This window comes from Podarcis gaigeae, assembly GCF_964106915.1.
Source record: "Podarcis gaigeae genome assembly, chromosome: 12".
NCBI classification, from domain to species: domain Eukaryota; kingdom Metazoa; phylum Chordata; class Lepidosauria; order Squamata; family Lacertidae; genus Podarcis; species Podarcis gaigeae.
The window spans coordinates 53,212,483-53,230,429 of NC_139688.1; the positions used below are offsets into that span (position 1 = coordinate 53,212,483).

At 44.0% G+C, this 17,947-nt stretch overlaps 1 protein-coding gene and 1 long non-coding RNA gene across 2 annotated transcripts in view; both read left to right on the top strand.

Moving 5' to 3' along the window:
* Nucleotides 1-17,947, top strand: part of LOC310828716 — a 232,064-nt gene that overhangs the window by 33,581 nt on the left and 180,536 nt on the right. The window lies entirely within an intron of this gene.
* The window catches only part of ITGA9 (integrin subunit alpha 9), a 231,444-nt gene that overhangs the window by 32,961 nt on the left and 180,536 nt on the right, over nt 1-17,947 (top strand). The window contains exons 5-9 of the mRNA XM_083706263.1: nt 4,167-4,234; nt 8,481-8,610; nt 11,201-11,286; nt 12,360-12,428; nt 15,174-15,311. Of these exons, the coding sequence (XP_083562389.1) occupies nt 4,167-4,234; nt 8,481-8,610; nt 11,201-11,286; nt 12,360-12,428; nt 15,174-15,311 (491 nt within the window). The remainder of the gene's footprint in view (nt 1-4,166; nt 4,235-8,480; nt 8,611-11,200; nt 11,287-12,359; nt 12,429-15,173; nt 15,312-17,947) is intronic.

Below are 17,947 nucleotides of genomic sequence, written 5' to 3' on the forward strand. Positions count from 1 at the left end.
CATATTTGAGGGGGGAAACGGTTATCCGTGTGAGAAAGGGCCCTATGCACTTACTGAAGTAGATACTCAGAATTTCTCACAAAGTGGAATCCTAGGAAGAGCATGAGGCTCTTAATCTCAGGGTCCTACACATTGGGGCTACCTTTGAAGGTGACCCGGAAACTGCAATTAATCCAGAATGCGGCAGCTAGACTGGTGACTGGGAGTGGCCGCCGGGACCACATCACACCGGTCCTGAGAGATCTGCACTAGCTCTCAGTACGTTTCCGAGCACAATTCAAAGTGCTGGTGCTGACCTTTAAAGCCCTAAACGGCCTCGGTCCAGTAGACCTGAAGGAGCGTCTCCACCCCCATCGTTCAGCCCGGACACTGAGATCTGCGCTGAGGGCCTTCTGGCAGTTCCCTCATTGCGAGAAGTGAGGCTACAGGGAACCAGACAGAGGGCCTTCTTGGTAGTGGCGCCCTCCCTTCAGATGTGAAGGAAATAAGCAGCTATCTTATCTTTAAAAGACATCTGAAGGCAGCCCTGTTTTTAAAATTTAATGCTGTATTGTTTTTAACACTCAATTGGGAGCCGCCCAGAGTGGCTGGGGAAACTCAGCCAGATGGGCGGGGTATAAATAAATAAATAAATAAATAAATAAATAAATAATTATTATTATTATTATTATTATTATTATTATTATTATTATGCAAACTGCATGCCAGGACTAGATGACATTTCGTGGTCCCTTCCAACTCTACAAATCTAGGTTTCTGTGAAGGAGCTCTATGCAAATATGAATGCCCAGGTGTTCAGTGTGTGCAGGTGGCTGCTGAGCGCCTCTTGTCATGCTTTCTTCTGTTGTGTTTCAGAGCTTTGGGAAGGGGGTTGGCTAAGATGGCCAATCCTTTCTCATTGTTTCTTGAACAATTGATCGGGATATGCCAGCCCCCTGGAAGAAATGCTCTTGCTTCAGGAGGTTGATTGCCTAGAATGAATGGTGCTCTTCCTGCTTCCCTCAGAGGCCCATTCTTCTTCTCAGTCATCTTTTCTATAGCTCTGTTTCTGCCTGCAACACAACATCTCCTTGTTCCTCCCTGCATTGTTTTTCCTCACCCACACCTCAAATCTATTCTCCTTTTTCTCATGTGTAGATGAGAGTGGAGCTCTGCTCTACATGCCCCTTTCTTCATTCAGTCATTTTCATATTATACAGCAACGCAGGGGTTTAAGAAATAACCTTTATTATATATACTCTTGATCAGGGGCCAGCAAGCTTTTTCAGCAGGGGCCGGTCCACTGTCCCTCAGACCTTGTGGGGGGCCGGACTATATTTTTTGGGGGGGAGAAATGAACGAATTTCTATGCCCCACAAATAACCCACAGATGCATTTTAAATAAAAGCACACATTCTACTCATGTAAAAACACCAGGCAGGCCCCACAAATAACCCAGAGATGCATTTTAAATAAAAGGACACATTCTATTTATGTAAAAACATGCTGATTCCTGGACTGTCTGTGGGCCGGATTTAGAAGGCGATTGGGCCGGATCCGGCCCCCGGGCCTTTGTTTGCCTACCCATACTCTTGAGCAACCAGTTTGGTTATTTCCATATTGCTGTTAGCTGTGACTGCTGCCCACCTCATTCCTAACGGTTAATGTCCAGTATCTGCTCAGGGAAATTCCCTGTCAGTGTACTTTGCATGATTTGGCTTGGCAATATCTTAAACCAGCTTGCTTTGATAATAGCTGCCTAATAATTGTGCTGCTCTGCCCCCCATTCCACTTTCCAGGAAGTCTTTTATCAAATCTGTGACCATTTGGGTCCATCTGCACTATACAATTGAAGCATCATCATGACACTTTAAATAGTCCCAGAGCATTATGGGAACTATAGTTTTCTGAGGGTGCTGGGTGTTGTTAGGAGACTCCTGTTCCCCACATCACCACAATTCCCAGATTTCTCTGGGAAGAGGGATTGCTTGTTAAGCCTGGGAACTGTAGCTCTTTGAGGGGGATAAGACTGTTATGAATTAAAGTGGTTTGATATAGTGCATATATGGCCTCTGACACCGTTTAGCTTTCTCAGTTTATGCTACCTCAGACCACTGTCTTATCAACATATTATTCATACTAATTTTTCTGTTTTGTAGGAATGAATGAAATCCTGACCCCGATAAAATGATCAGGAGTCTCCCCACTTGCTTTTTGCTGGAATTTACCCAGTACGAATGATCTTTATATTTGTTAAAAGTGGAAATAATTGCTGGCCAGTCCAGTCAATATTCCCTTTTCTTTTAAACAGACTGTTTCTATCTTGAAGCTAAGAGTTCATTATACAGTTCTTGTGGTCTGTCAAACCATGAGGAATACATTTGGTTCCAAAGAGACAATCTGCAAAGTACATTCCTTATAATTTAGCAATCAGTCGGTGGTTGGCTGTTTCAGAGTGTTACCAGGTTACATGGCAATTTTTTAAAGAAACTGAAGCACACTATGTTTTCCTTGAAACCCCAGTTATCACGGGGGAGCATGTCGCAAGAAACAGGAAGTGGGAATAAATGCTGTAATGATACTATGATATTCTTGCCAGAGATTTGACTGTGAAGTTCAGAAGCTGTTAGATGAAGGACAGAAGTGCAAAATTCTTGTAAAAATTGTAGCCCTGAACACTTTGATTCTTAGGGCACAGCTACACTGCACATTTAAACTAGTTTCATGTTGTATTCACTTGTTTTCATTTGGCTCAGATAAATCTGGGAATTGTAGTTTGGTGAGTGGACAATTCTTTTAAGAGATCCTTTGTTAGTTCTTTCTCAATACTACAATTCCCAGGGTGCCTTGGTAGCAACACCCTTTAAGCAGGTTTGCCATTTGGTTTAAATTTTCCAGAGCAAGTGGAAATGAGGTAGAGAAGAAAACTTAAACACTATAGAAGAAATAATTGTCTTGGAGGACACACCAGTCAAGAAGCCAGACAAGAACTTTATTGTCTCTCTTTGACAAGAACAGACTAGACACAGAAAACTCCTTTTACCCAGGGTCTACTAAGTCCAGTGCCATCTAGTGATTAAACCATATAATGACACTATCCACATTTTGTCTGCTAAGTTAAGTTAAATTAGTACCCCACCAAGCATAGTTCTATGGCTCTCTCAGTGTGACTGGTTATCATGATTCATTTATTTTGCCCCAAATGGCTTATTTTGGATGTGCAGTAGCTTTCAATTTTTCTTCAAAAACACCCTGTTACTTCTGTGCTATGCTGAATTTTTCTACATTACAGAGATGATGTGTATAACTGGGATGGTCTTGCTTGAAGGTGAGTGAACAGGCAATCCTGGCTTATCTTGAAGAAAGCAGAGTAGTAATTCAGAGGTGCAAAACCAGAGGAATATTCATGGTTGGCATTAGTGATACCACGTGTCAAGTATTCCCTGTGCCTCTGTTGTATTCTCACAGGCTCTGAGCTGCTCTTGGTGTTGTCCTCGTGGTCTTACTGATATTGTTATAGCACCATCAATGTACATGCCACTTTATAGCCTAACATAAGCCTCTGCCCCAAAGTGTTTACATTCCAAATTATCACAGGGGAAGGGAAAAGAGTAAAGGGAAAGACACGGAAAGAAGGTCTAGAGAAGACCTGGGAGAGACAGGGCATCAAAAATCAATGTGAGCAAACGCTGTTCTGTGTACTTCAGTTTCATTCTGGTTGGGGACCAAAGGGTTAAGTCCGCCTTTGATTAATGCTTTCCACCTTAATTGAGTTTCTGCAAGTTACAAGCTATCAGGCTGCCCCTCGCATGCAGGTCTCCCTCTCTCTCATTCTCCAGTCTCACGACTGGTTTCCCGTCCTAAATGGTCAGAGGCTTTTTCCTGGCCCCTGCCCTTTCAGATTTCGCAAACGGGGAAACGTTATCTGTTTACAGTGCTGTTCCTCCAAAGCTTGGCTTTGACAATACCCATGTACTGTGGCAAAGGAACCTGGATTTCTGAGGTTTTTGTGAATTTCAGAGATTTCCCAGTGCTGGCTCCGCCGAGTTCCTCTTGCAACTCAGCGCTGAGCAGCACATGTGGAATGAAGAGGACGGGACTGTGCAACTGCGAACCACACACATTTGGCAGGGACTGACGTGACTGTGTTTCTCTCCCCCCTCCCCTTTAATCCTTCTCCTTGCTAGAGTATAAGAAGAAATATGGCGAAGAGCATGGCTCATGTCAGGCTGGAATAGCAGGCTACTTCACAGAGGTGAGTGGTGGAGCTTCGGCCAAAACCTCCCGGTTGCTATGGTGTAAAAAGTCTCTGAATTGAAAAACTTGCCTTCAGCTTTCAAGCTTTCTGTGCAGCAGTTTCTCAGCATTTATGTTGTCCTTTTATTCTGCAGCTTCGCATATGACACTATGCAGGAACTATTAGATACATAGTGATTTTGCACACTCTCAGTTCACTTACTTAAAGGTACAGGTAAAGGGACCCCTGACCATTAGGTCCAGTCATGGCCGACTCTGGGGTTGCGGCACTCATCTCGCTTTATTGGCCGAGGGAGCCGGTGTACAGCTTCCGGGCCATGTAGCCAGCATGACTAAGCCACTTCTGGTGAACCAGAGCAGCATGCAGAAACGCTGTCCACCTTCCCACCGGAGCGGTACCTATTTATCTACTTGCACTTTGACGTGCTTTCAAACTGCTAGGTTGGCAGGAGCAGGGACCGAGCAACGGGAGCTCACCCCGTCGTGGGGATTCGAACCGCCAACCTTCTGATCGGCAAGTCCTAGGCTCTGTGGTTTAACCCACAGCGCCACCCGCGTCCCTTTAGTTCACTTACTTAATAGGCGCTTATTTTAACACCATGCATACATCCAGATGCAACATAGCCAGCTGGTCCATCTATGACTGGCACAGACTCTCCAAGGTTTCAGGCAGGACTCTAATGGGATTTGAACCTAATATCTTTTCTATGCAAAGGATTTGCTCTACAGCTAAGCTGTGGCCATTCCTTGCTGCCTGATATACTGCAAAGGCAAAAGTGTGGGAAGTAGTGCCAGCATCAAGAAAAGCTGTGAAAAAGCCTGCAGTTATCCCTTGTTTAGCCTCTGCCACCTACGCTGACCGTGATGAATCCTGTGCTTTGGGGCTTTTAGAAATCAGCCTGAATACTATGTGGCTTGTGGGTCTCAGTCTCAGGTGCGGTGGCTTAGTGTGACTTTGTCCCCCACAAAATCTTTTATCTTTGAAGGAGGCATGGGCACAGGTTTTGGGAGGCCCTGGACAAAGTGCTCCTGATGGGACCCCTCCCAGTCAGCCCCCTGGGTCACATGCCCAAATCAGTGGGCATACGTAAGGGGCAAGGCCAGTGTATTTAAGCTGATGCCTCTGGGGAGTTGGCTCCTAGGGTGGCAGTCAAGCCAACTGCCCTGACTCTGCAATGGGCATCAAGGAGCTGGCAGCAGAAATAGTCAAGGTGGAGGTTGGCCCAGGTGGCAGCAGTGGACTGCTGGGTCCCAGGATTCACCGCACCATGCCAGGCGCTGGTACCAGGCCTGTCCTGAACTCAGCCCTCCAGATGCTTTGGGACTACAACTCCCATCATCCCTGACCAATGGTCTTGTTAGCTAGGAATGATGGGAGCTGTAGTCCCAAAACATCTGGAGGGCCAAGTTTGCCTATGCCTGCCCCAAAGGACTGTTTCATGTATTACAGGTCAGTTCTCATAGGTAAATTCTTATCGCCAGGAATAAATTCCACAGTGCAAAAGAAACGCAAAAAACTGGGACCTCTTATTCCCGTATGCCTTTCCAGGTGGTAGCTTCTATTTGTTTCTGGTTGCATGGTTGAAAAATAATGCAATGTGGATATATCTCGTACTTGGAAATTGGACAGCAGGCAAGCTGCAACTCAGCATCCCATAATGCTAACTCTGCAAACTTGGATCTGGTTAAAATTCAGTCCATTTTTTTCTTGCTCCCCGCTTTTTAGTTTTTTAAGCCACCAAGTTTCCAACATTGTTCCTAGGTTCACGTCAGTAGCCGCTGTGGGTAGGGAGCAGGGAGGTGTCTTGATGGCATGGCGATGTCACACCACACATTTCATGACTGCATAATATTAGAGGAAGAGCTGTCCCAGTTTCCCAAGGTTCCAGCATCCCAAGGGACATGTCAGACTTCTTTCTACCCAAGACCAACAGTGCTTGGCAGGGCAGTGCAGACAGGCTGGCATTGTGCAGCTTGATGCTGAGTATTGCTGCTGCTTACCTAGAGAGGGATGGTCAAGACTCAGGGAGTTCAGTGCAGTGTAGCTGCGCTGGCAGGAGTGCTCTGCTGGCTCCATCACTGCGCTTGCACTGCACTGAGCTCTCTGCACCTTTCCTTCTTGGAAAATGCTTGGTGCCTGGAAGCCAGATGCACAGCGCTGCCCTGCCTGTGCCACCCTGTTGACCTCTGCTGCCTGAGACCCTTCAGAGCTGCTGCAAGCCAGAGCAGTAGATGATCAAAGAAGCTTATGAGAACAGGAAATGAGACACAAGGCCACTGTTTTTGGCAGCGGTGCTTTTGGTAATGTCTAGCTCTGCCTTGGGCAAATGTAGATTGGAAGGGAATGTGAGAGATTAATTTCCAAGGCATCTTTTCATTGGGCCCAAAGGGTTTAATCACTCAGGATCATATAAACAAAGCATGTGCCACAGTGTCCAAAACAAGCCGGTGGGATTTTTTTCAGGTTAATCTAGAAAGGGTGGCAACCTGTTTGATAACGCGTTTGATCACCAGAGCCGTGTCAGCAGCAGCTGTTTCCTGACTTGTCTGCAATATCAAGCCTGTTCCTTTTCCCATGCTCTGAACTCCCTTTGCTTGCCCCGCATTCAAAAGGTGGCTTTGAACTTCTGGTGCACTGCCTCAGAGCTTCAGCCATTTCAGAGTGAGCAGGAAATGTAGATAAATGAGTTCTGGGTCAAACAGACAAGCGTCTAATGCACAAGGATTCCGTCTTGCTAATGCATGCTGTTTTCTGCTGTGAGATGGGTTGGTTGTCCCAAAAGAGCAGCCACTCAAAGTTATGGAGCCTGCCGTGTTTACATAGATTGTATGCATAAAACTGTCTGCTATAGCTTCTGACCTTGTGTAGATGGAAGCAGCCAAGTTCTGATGGTCCAGGCCTAGTTTGTCGGTCTGGTGGAGAAGAGCTAGGCAGCCTAGGGGACCCCAATGTTTCTGAGGCCCAAGCTGAATTCTTGTGAGGATTAGCTGTGACTACCCTATAAGAGAACTGAGCAGAGACTGGGGCAGAGCTGCTGGGTCCACCACACTGAGCGCTGACACTAGAAGGCATTGCATGGCTCCCCAACTATAACACAGTGAGCTGAGCAGAATGGAAGGGGGGGGGGCGGATGCCAAATTTTCGGTTTGCACTGTGCACCACTGAAATTTCAAAGATCAAAGTCTTCCACTGAACTGAGGAGAAGTGCTTTATTCATAGCTAAAGGTACTCCTCGAAAACATGAGAGTTCCTTTGCTGCCACGCCTCAGTAAGTTCATTGCATGCTTTATGCAAACAAATACTTATTGGAAATGTAAAGAACAGGAAGGGACATTTTATCATGCTGGGTGGATGTGTAAAAAAGCCAAAAAATATTGGATACAAATATATATACATTGATACGGAGAATTTTGAAGATTAACTTTCAACTGAAGCCTGAATTTTCCCTGCTGGCACTTACAGCTAGAAAAGGTCTGTGGGACTTTGCTTCAATTACGGCAGTGAGACTTTTATGTGGTAGAGCATCATGCAGGATAGAAGGTCCCAGGTTCAGTCCCCAGCGTCTCCCGGGGGGGCTGGTACTGTCTGGCACCCTGGAGAGCTGTTGCTTCTCAGCCTTGGCAATATGGAGCTAGATGGACCAGTTAAAATGGTTTAATGTGAATGAGCTTCTTCATTTCTCCCTTGCTCCTTCTTCTGCTAGGAAACAAGTCATTGTCTAGCTTGATGCACTGTTACATCCCAGACGTGTGGTTTGTTCCCCCTAAGCCACAGACACATATTGGCTTCTGCTCGTGGTTTGTTTGGAGAATCTGCAGCTGGATACACAACAAGCAAAACCATAGTTTGTTTCCCAGCAGTAGGACGTGTTCCTCACCTGGGTAATAAACAAGTTGGTATATTCCCCTCCTTACTACAAGGGGAAGAGCAAAACACCTGGGATTTCAACAGTGTGCATCAGCATGGTGCTCATTCACATTAAACCACAGTTTATTTTAACTATGGTTTAATGTGACATTCAAACCAGGCTATTACATTCTAATTGCGCAATACAATCCATGCTCTTAAAGTAATCCAGAAAGTTTAGATTATTTTAACCTGTTTCAATCTCCCCCAATTTATCAGTCTTCTCTGCCCCCCGGCACCACAGAATTTCTGAAGATGATTACTTTTCTGTTCTTCATCATGCTTGAGGAGCTTCAAAGATTTATTTAATTGACTGCTGAAACTCTTCTGTTGGTAGGAGCTGGTTGTCATGGGAGCCCCGGGATCTTATTACTGGACCGGGACCATCAAAGTGCTGAATCTCACTGACAATATTTATTTCAAGCTGAATGATGAATCTGTGATAGCCAAGCGGTATACATACCTAGGTAAGTGATATGGAGTTGCCCATTGTTACTAGTCTCAAATCTTGGTTTCCTCCAGATGTTGGGACTACAACTCCCATGAATCTCAGCCATCACAACCTGCTGGTTGGGAGGCACCAGGCTGTGGGACACCGGTCTAAACTGTCTTGCACAAAGTTTTTTAGTGGTAGGTATGGGAAATCTGCATGAATATAAGCCTTCTAAATTGACATTTTTTATAAAATCCTAGTTGGTATCTGCATCAGATTTGAATTGATTTTATGAATGTGTTCTGGTTGTCTTAAAGTGTTTGCTTATATCTTTATCTGTTTAGAAAAATGTTTTTATATATGCAGCTGTTTCATATAAGTTTTTATTATGTTGTGAATTGCTTTGGGATGCCCCATGGGAAGTGAGAAAGAAAGAAAGAAAGAAAGAAAGAAAGAAAGAAAGAAAGAAAGAAAGAAAGAAAGAAAGAACATACACAGAGAATGGGTTATTTTAGGCCTAATGGCCTAAGTCAGTGTATTTCAGGGACCCTTGTGTTCTATGAAAGCTTGTTAGAGCTTTTTCAGTGACATGTTTTGGACCTTTAAAGTCCTTCATTATTGGGGATGAGGTTACCTCAATTTTTTCTCCTGTATATACTGACTTGGAGTTGTCTTCTGAGGTCTTTCTCCAGGTGGCCCTACCTTTTGAGGTTCAGGAGATGACAAACAGGGAGAGTACCTTTTCAGTGGTGATATCCTGGCTGTAGAATGCCCTCCCTTGAGAGACTCTTGTTCCCCCAAGCAACAGGATCTTAAAACTTAAAGACTAACAAATGTATTATCTCACAAGCTTTTGTGGACTACAGTCCACTTCCTTAGATGCACCATTATTATTTTCCCAGGTCAGTGTTAGGTGTGTCCTGCGTTGCACTCTTGGTTCACATGGGATGATTCTAGTAAACTTCATAAATGGTCAGTAAGCCTCATAAGTAGGGCTCAAATACTAAACACCCCATAATTTTCTGTGAAGTGTAGGGGTCAGTAACATTTGCAGGGTTGTCTCAGTAGATGAGAATGTGGAAATGGTTTCCTGAAAGTCTGAAAACCGCTTGGCTAAACTATAGATTGGGATTTGTGAACTTTTTAATTCAACTCCCAGCCAGTTGCACATGTTGTATAGTATATTAATTTTACCTCTTGGGTATGTCTAAGCTATAAGCTCTAAATGTTCTCGCTTTCTTCTCCTGTACTCTGAGGATAGCAGTTCTTTGAGTAGACACAGCTGTCTATTGCTCCAAAGAATATCTGCCAAGATAAGATAGGGACTGAAGACATTGCACATCAATAATACTTTGAATACTAAGATTTAAAACACAGTGAGTGACAGAAGAGAAATACTGAACATCTAATGTCTTCTGCCCAGTCCTCAGTGACCACTTGCTCTCATTATGAAAGCATTTCCAGATTTCCACTTTCTTCTTTTGTTTGGTTTTAAATGCTTTTAAAAATTGGATAATCACCCCTTTTTCTTCAGCCCACTATCATCATTAGTCTGTTTTGTGTTTAAAAAAAATACCAATTAGTGAAATCTACTTTGAAATTCTTAGAAAAGAGATGGCTGGATATCCTGAAGACCTTGAGGTTTCCCCCTTTGAAAAGATTTGAAAAGCTAGTCTTTTGCAGGCAGAAGGGACTATGAAATGACAGCCTTACAAGGAGATGAACAACCACCTCCTCCTCCTTTACTTACAGACTCCTCCTGCCCCATAATATATCATCTGTAGGATGGCAAATTGGGCCAATTATTGATCCCTCTTCCAAACAAACCCTTTCCCCTTAGTGTAGGCCCTTAATTCTTGTTTTAATCCTTAGCCAAGCATTATTATTATTATTATTATTATTATTATTATTATTACTACTACTACTACTTTTAATTTTATCAATAAAAGCATTTCTAAACCGCTAGATCACAAAACTTATCACAGCAGTTTACAACATTGAAAGGAAAATAAAGGCATACAACAAAAGCATTAAAAGATTAAAACAATGTTAAGCTCTTGTTAAAGCATGCACTTTATATCTCTTCCCTCACCCCAAATCCCTTGGCATAGCAGTTTAAACTGAGGGAATCCCCATTTTTGGGTGCCAAATGGAAACTGTCACTAAACAGGCATGAAAGATATAGTTCCTTCAACATGAAGCAATCTGCCCCCTCCCCCAAGTGTGTTTCTCATTCCATTGAGCATCTGTACTCTTAATTTTTATTTTGGAGACCAGGCCCTTTTCTGGCAAAAGCTCTTGTTCTTGTCACCCTCACAGCTTCTGTCGACACCTTTGCCATTAGGTCTCGGTGGAAAAAAAGAGACATTCAGTTGCTTATTGTCACTTCCAGCACCGCATGGAGTGCCAGCAAGTTCCTGTACCGAAGAAGCAGACCTCTTGTTGATTTTGGGGGGTTATTTGTAATAAGGCTAGCATATTTACAATCTATGAGAAGAAAGGAGGAGGGAGAGAACTTTGCTTTCATCCAGATGGCTGACCTTTTCCTTGGACCTGTTTCCTTTTCTGAATTCATTTGTCATTTCTCTCCTCCCATTCGTCCACCCTAAAAATGCCCTGCTTAGGATATGCGGTGACAGCGGGTCACTTCTCTCAGCTGACGACGACAGACGTCGTTGGAGGAGCTCCTCAGGATGGAGGTGTCGGAAAGGTGTGGTTCTCGATCAAACAATGGCTCATTTAACTAACGTGGCAGCATATTGACTGTTTTGACTGAGTTCCCGGAAAAAAGGATGAACAAGGCATTTGGGGCTACAGTAATTTGGAAAGGGTTTATTGACACTGGCTTGGATCATAAGATTAGTTGCCTTAAAAGTGGTTCATGGGAGGAATGTTTCTCATTCCCACCAGACCCACGAAAAGCCTCTTTGGGGATTGGGGGCTCTTTTGAAGAATATATGGTGGGAGTGTCCTAAAATTAGGTGTAGGTCTGCCGATTTTGGCTGGTTATCCCCTTCCTCAGAGGCCCCTATACACATCCCGTGTTGTTAAGGAGGGTGGTGGCGTTTGGGTAGGTAGGAAAGGGCAGTGTGGAGGAGGAAATGGAAAATATTCATTCTGTGAACTTCCTTAACTTATGTTAGGATCAATGCCACTGTTATGCATTGTTGTATTGTTTATGTAACATTCTTCAAAAAAATGTGCAAAGCATTTTTTGCAGTGCTGATCTTCCTTGGTTTCGTAATGGTCTTTTGCAAAGGACTAGGGACTTGAGGGCTTGCTAATACTGAGCTGAACTAGTTCAGCGCTGACTGTCTAACCAGATGTTCACGTGTTGCTTGTGCAAAGAGGTAACAGGTATACAAAGGGGTTGTGGGGTTAAACCCCACCCTGAGGCCATGCAGATACTCCTTGTCTTACTGCGAAATGTCTTCTCTAAAGAGATTTGCCTGTCACCTACTTTGATTTCTTTTAGAGGCCACTTGAAAACAGCTTTACCTACAAAAGCCTCATTTCACATTTCACTGCGGGTGGCTCTTGCTTTTTTCTGTTTGCTTTTAAAAATTGTATCCATCTTTAATAAAACAGGTTTTATTCTTAGTTTTTTTATTGTATTTTGCTAAGCTGCTTTCAAATTTGTGGAAAGATGAGGCAAAAACTTTTCAGATTAATGAATGAAGTACCCACAAACATGCACTCTTAGCCGTATTTTGCTAATTAATAATGAGTGAATTTATATGCAATAGAATCAATTAGTTTCTTCTTCTGTTTAAAACTTCACAGGTATATATATTTCGCACTGATAGGAGGTCTGGTTCTTTAATAAAGATCTTTCAGGCTTCTGGTAAAAAGGTGGGTAATCCTTTAAATAATTGGTTGTTTATTTTCTGTGTGGAATAAATTGCTTTTTCTTTTAATCCTGCAGATTAGTTCTGATTATAGCTATACTGCTCACAATTTCTTATGGCCTGGGGCTGTAATTTTCTCTATTGTCCAATGCAGAGTTGGTCTAAGACAGGCATAGGCAAACTCGGCCCACCTGATGTTTTGGAACTATGACTCCCATTGAACTCTAGCTAACAGGACCAGTGGTCAGGGATGATGGGAACTGTAGTTCCAAAACATATGGAGGGCCATGTTTGCCTATGCCTGGTCTAAGACATGTTACTACTTGTGGTATAGCAGCAAATATCCCCCCTGCCCACCCTGCAAATCTTGGTACATAATACCTTAGGTTGGTCAAGGTCTCACAAGTGCCTCTTCATTTCCTAACAGCAAAAAAATAAAACAATCATCAATGAAGCAACTAATAATTTGTGGTGTTTTGCCTGAGGTGGCTGTGCCACACTGCCACACTGCCCTTTACATTTTACTTTTTCTCACTGCCTACGTGGGTATCTTGATATAGTCACACGTGGTGAAATAAGACATTTGAGCATTTGTTGGAAGTGATGGTTTGATATGAGAGGCAATATCTGTGTGAGAAAATCTCAAATGTAAAATAGCCCCCAGAGATTTTGATACTGAGCCCTGTTCTGACAAAGCCTTTGAAATGTGTCTCTCTGTGTGTGCTTGCACGCGCAGGGGCAGGCTTTTTATTTGTGAAATGTATTTCTGAGGTACTAAAATCATGAGAAGGTCTAACATTTCCATGACGTCAACAACAAGGGTGCACTCTTGTGCTTTTTTCCTTCATGTTAACAACCTTTTCCTGTTTCTTTGGGGAGGTGGGGAAATGTTGTTAAGCAGGCAAGTGAATATCCGTCCATCCAAGAGTAGTTCACTCTGTGCCTCATTTCTGTGTTGCTTGGGTCAGTGAAACCAGCAGGTTTATGGGACCACGTGGAATGCTGCTGTCCCTTTCTGTCACATGATCCTGTCATGTGATCCTTGCTGAGTTGGTAGCTGCAAGACCACTTGTGGGCATTTGTGATGCTGTAGCACAGCAAAGATCAGGCCAGCGACTCTCTTATCTAGTGAGCTACTACAGTGGCACAGAGAGTTCTTGAATCCTGCTGCTAGATTCTTCACTACTAGAGACTCTTAGTTCCTTACAGGAAATTGGAAACCATGTGCCAGATGTGAATAGCAAAAAAAAATTCAGTTCTCACAGTAACACCAGGTCACCAACTCTGTACAATAATGTTGCAGTTGGGCAAACAAAATCCCTTTCCCGCTTGAAATTGCTTACATCCACTGTGACATATTGCTCAGGTATTCGCTGCCTAGATTTTTTATTAGTATAAAAAACCGCCAATGCGTAATGAAAGCCTTGTAAACAAAGAACCCACAAAGGGAGCGAAATGCTAAATGTTTGACCTTAACCCTGCAAAAGCAAACAGATTGGAGATCTGAGCTGATGGCTTGCACTTTCTCTCATCTTTCTGCCGTGACTTGCAAACAGTGTTTGCAATCTTTTCTGTGTTTGAGAAGTCAGTGTCTACTCTGTAGCGATAGGTGTGGCTGTTGTTGCATAGCTGATATCATCATTGGCTGGAACCTTTGGCTCATCTTGGCCAAAGACGAGTTGAGTGACCAAATTAAAGAGTGTGGGTGGTGGGTGGGAGGGAAACACAACCTTTCAGCCAATCAAGAGCATGTAATGAGGTGAGAGTAATAATGCTAGTGGTAAAATAAAGGTCATTGCATGTGCTTGCAATTTGGCATTGGGTGAATTACACACAGTCCCAGATTCACAATGGGTGAATAAAGACAAAAGGTCAGGAAGTAAGGAAGAAATGGAACCATTTCAGACAGAATCATATTAGGACTGCCACATGGAAACTCTACCCTGTTTTGTAGAGCGTCTCTATACTGGTGCCAGCTGCCACCAAAAGATATGTGAGATTGGCATGGAAATTATCCATGTTCTGGAGCCATTCCGCATGGTGTGGAGTCTTCAGTCCTAGGGATGCAGCATGCAAACTTCATGACAGACGCCTTGCAAAAATTGGCCACCACTCCCTGTTTGTCTGCCATCTTGATCCTTTTTCATTAAACATCCTGCAAAGACTTTCCTTGACTGACTGGTTCTTGAGCTTGTTTGGATCATAGTTTTCAACCCTGCTTACCCAACACAGAAACTAAATATTCCTAGGCTTGATATACATTCCTTAAAAATCACATTGAAGTTAACATGAGTTTACTTTTCAGTATTTTTTTTTTTTTTTTTGGTCTGTTAAACCGATCTTGTGAATGCCTTTGCACATGCCTGCCCTTTTCAGAAAGGATGATGTAAATGAGAATCTGCATGTTTGCTGGCATATTCACAAAACCATCACAATCGCTGAAAGAGCTCATGTGTGTTTCGAGTAATGATTTTTGGCATGTGTTTTTAAGACACAGGAAAAAGTATAACTTTAATTCCTTTAATAATAATAATAATAATAATAAAAGAGTTAATTAAATAAATAAAGAATGAATGAATGAATGAAAGCTGGCGTGACCCAGTGGCCCAGAGACTTCTGAGAGCTGCTGTGTTGTGAGAGATAAAGTAGCAAGTTGCTATTTCAATTACAAACAACGAAAAGCATAAATGATTTCCTCCTGTGTGTGGGCAGATACTGAATGCTTTGTTGTGACTCGGCTTGGTTGCAGATGGGCTCTTACTTTGGCTCCTCCTTATGTGCAGTTGATCTGAATTCTGACGGCCTTTCGGACCTCCTGGTGGGAGCGCCCATGTTTTCCGAGATCCGGGATGAGGGTCAAGTCACTGTCTACCTCAGTAGAGGAAATGTGAGTACAGAAAGGAGCGGAGCAAAATGTCCTGGGGAAATCCTTTAACACTAATCTCAGATCAGCTGCACCGTATCATGCAAGTTCTGCTTTAAGGCGCTTAGCAGAGGTGGGTGCTGTTTTGGCTCCGGAATAGAAATGGCCAAACAGTCCTAGCAAAAAAGTCAGGATTCACTTGTTTTTCATAATTTGTTGGAATGTCCAAAATCCAGTTGATACCTAATTCCATTCCTGAAGAGCTGCCACATTAGCCTGATATTTCAAAAAACAGTAAAGTCCTGTAACCCCTTAAAGGTGGATAAGAATAAATGCTTCTTCACAGCTTAGGTTCACTTCTTCCATTGCATAAATCGTTATCAACATTGTGGTTTATTTTTTCAGTACTTTTATTAGGCATTTTCATTGGCAAATACCTAAAAGGAGCTTGTAAATGCAGCATAGCCCAGCATAAAAAAACCCCAGCGATATGACAATTGCAAGGAGACATACTACTACTACTACTACTAATTTATTATTTATACCCCGCCCATTTGGCTGGGTTTCCCCAGCCACTCTGGGCGGCTTCCAACACTATTAAAATACAGTAATACATCAAACATTAAAAGCTTCCCTAAAGAGGGCTGCCTTCAGATGTCGTCTAAAGTCATCTGGTGGAAGGGTGTTCCACAGGGTGGGTGCCACTACCGAGAAGGCCCTCTGCCTGGTTTCCTGTAACTTGGCTTCTCACAGTGAGGGAACCGCCAGAAGGCCCTTGGTGCTGGACCTCAGTGTCCGGGTAGAACAATGGGGGTGGAGACGCTCCTTCAGGTATACTGGACCGAGGCTGTTTAGGGCTTTAAACGGCCTCAGCATATGGCACTGGCATAAAACCCACAGTCTGAAAACACCCTCGAAGCACAGGGAAATGCTTATGTGTTTACTGCTTGCAAAAAAGCAAACAGTGATGGCTCTAGACAGGCTGCCTCTGAGAGGGCATTCCTTAACTTTGGCACCACAATAGAAAGGCACCGTCCTTTGAGTTCACTGGCCAAGCCTCTAATGGTGGTGGCATATGGACCTGTTTGGGAAGCCAGGTTCAGGTGGGCATCTAGAATTTAGACTGGGATAGAAGCATGGGGACTCCCTTAGTTTTATACAGAAGGACTCAAAGTCTAAGAGTACACAAGAAACAGCAGCAATGTCACAATTCTGTGCTCAGCTCTGATTAATGTAGAATCCTGTCAGAGTAGGTCTGTTCCTTTCCTGTCAGGGATTCTGCAACTTGAACCAAAAAATTTATTACGGCATAGGCTTTCGTGGATCGGGGTCCCCTTCTTTAGATGGCATGCAATGAGAGCAAGGTTATTATTTATTATTACCGTATTTTTCGCCTTATAGGACGCACCGTCCCATAAGGCGCACCTAGTTTTTTTGGGAAGAAATAAAGGGGAAAAAATTATTTTCCCCCAGGCACTGGGCTGGGGCGGGGGAAGCCCGAGCTTCCCCCGACCCCAGCCCCCAGAACAGGCAACTCTCCGCAAGCCTTGGGAGCCTGACGCCGGGCTCCCGTGCCTTGCGGAAGGCTGCGCTAAGCCTGGGCCCGCTGAGCTCAGCGCGCCCAGCCTTCAGCATGCAGGCAACTCTCCGAAAGCCACGGGAGACCAGCGCTGGGCTCCCGGGCCTTGCGGAGAGCCGCGCAAAGTCTGGGCGTGCTGAGCGCAGCGAGCCCAGCCTTCAGCATGCAGGCAACTGTCCGCAAGCTGCGGGAGCCTGGCGCGGGCTCCCACGGCTTGCGGAGATCTGCGCGAAGCCTGGAGAGCGAGAGGGGTCGGTGCGCACCGATGCCTCTTGCTCTCCAGGCTTCAGCGAAAGCCTGCATTCGCCCCATAGGACGCACACACATTTCCCCTTCATTTTTGGAGGGGAAAAAGTGCGTCCTATGGGGCAAAAAATACGGTATTATTAATTATTGTTTATTAAATTTGTATACCACCCTTCATCCATAGATCTCAGGGCGGTTCACAGCATAAAAATGATTTGCCAGCCTTCTTGTTAGGAGTCTGCTTGGTCAACTGAGCAGTATGTTCTGCTTGGTGTATTCCAGGATCCAGTTTTTCTCCTCAAGTCACTAACTTCAGGGCCCATGTACTCCAGGTCTATAGTTGGTTGTGACCAAACCAGGACATGACACCTATTACAGCTGAGGTTTACAGAATGCACCTGAGTAGCAGCCACTGTTGATATATAGAACCTGCATATTAGAAGAAATGGCATTCATTTCACTTCACTTTATATACTGAGAGAGCCACTTCCAGTGGTTGTGAATCCAGTATCAAATTAAGCAACGGCTTCTAATTCACCTTCCCTTTCTGCTGAAGTATGGTGACTCTTAAGACCAGCCTTTGCATTATCTGGGAGAAAGAAGCATGATTTTGTTTTTAAATGTGTACTTGAAGGAAAGTTCAGAGAGTTGAACCCATATGAAAAGCAGCTGCAAGAACCGACTTTCATTTTGATTGCGTTGAGAACCCTATACAGTGTTGGTGTTCATAGGGAAAGAAATCACTGGACTCTTGGTTGCAAAATTGGCCATTGCACAACCACCGTGACCCAACAGTAGCCTAGGGAAATAATCAACATAAGCTTCCTGTACTCTG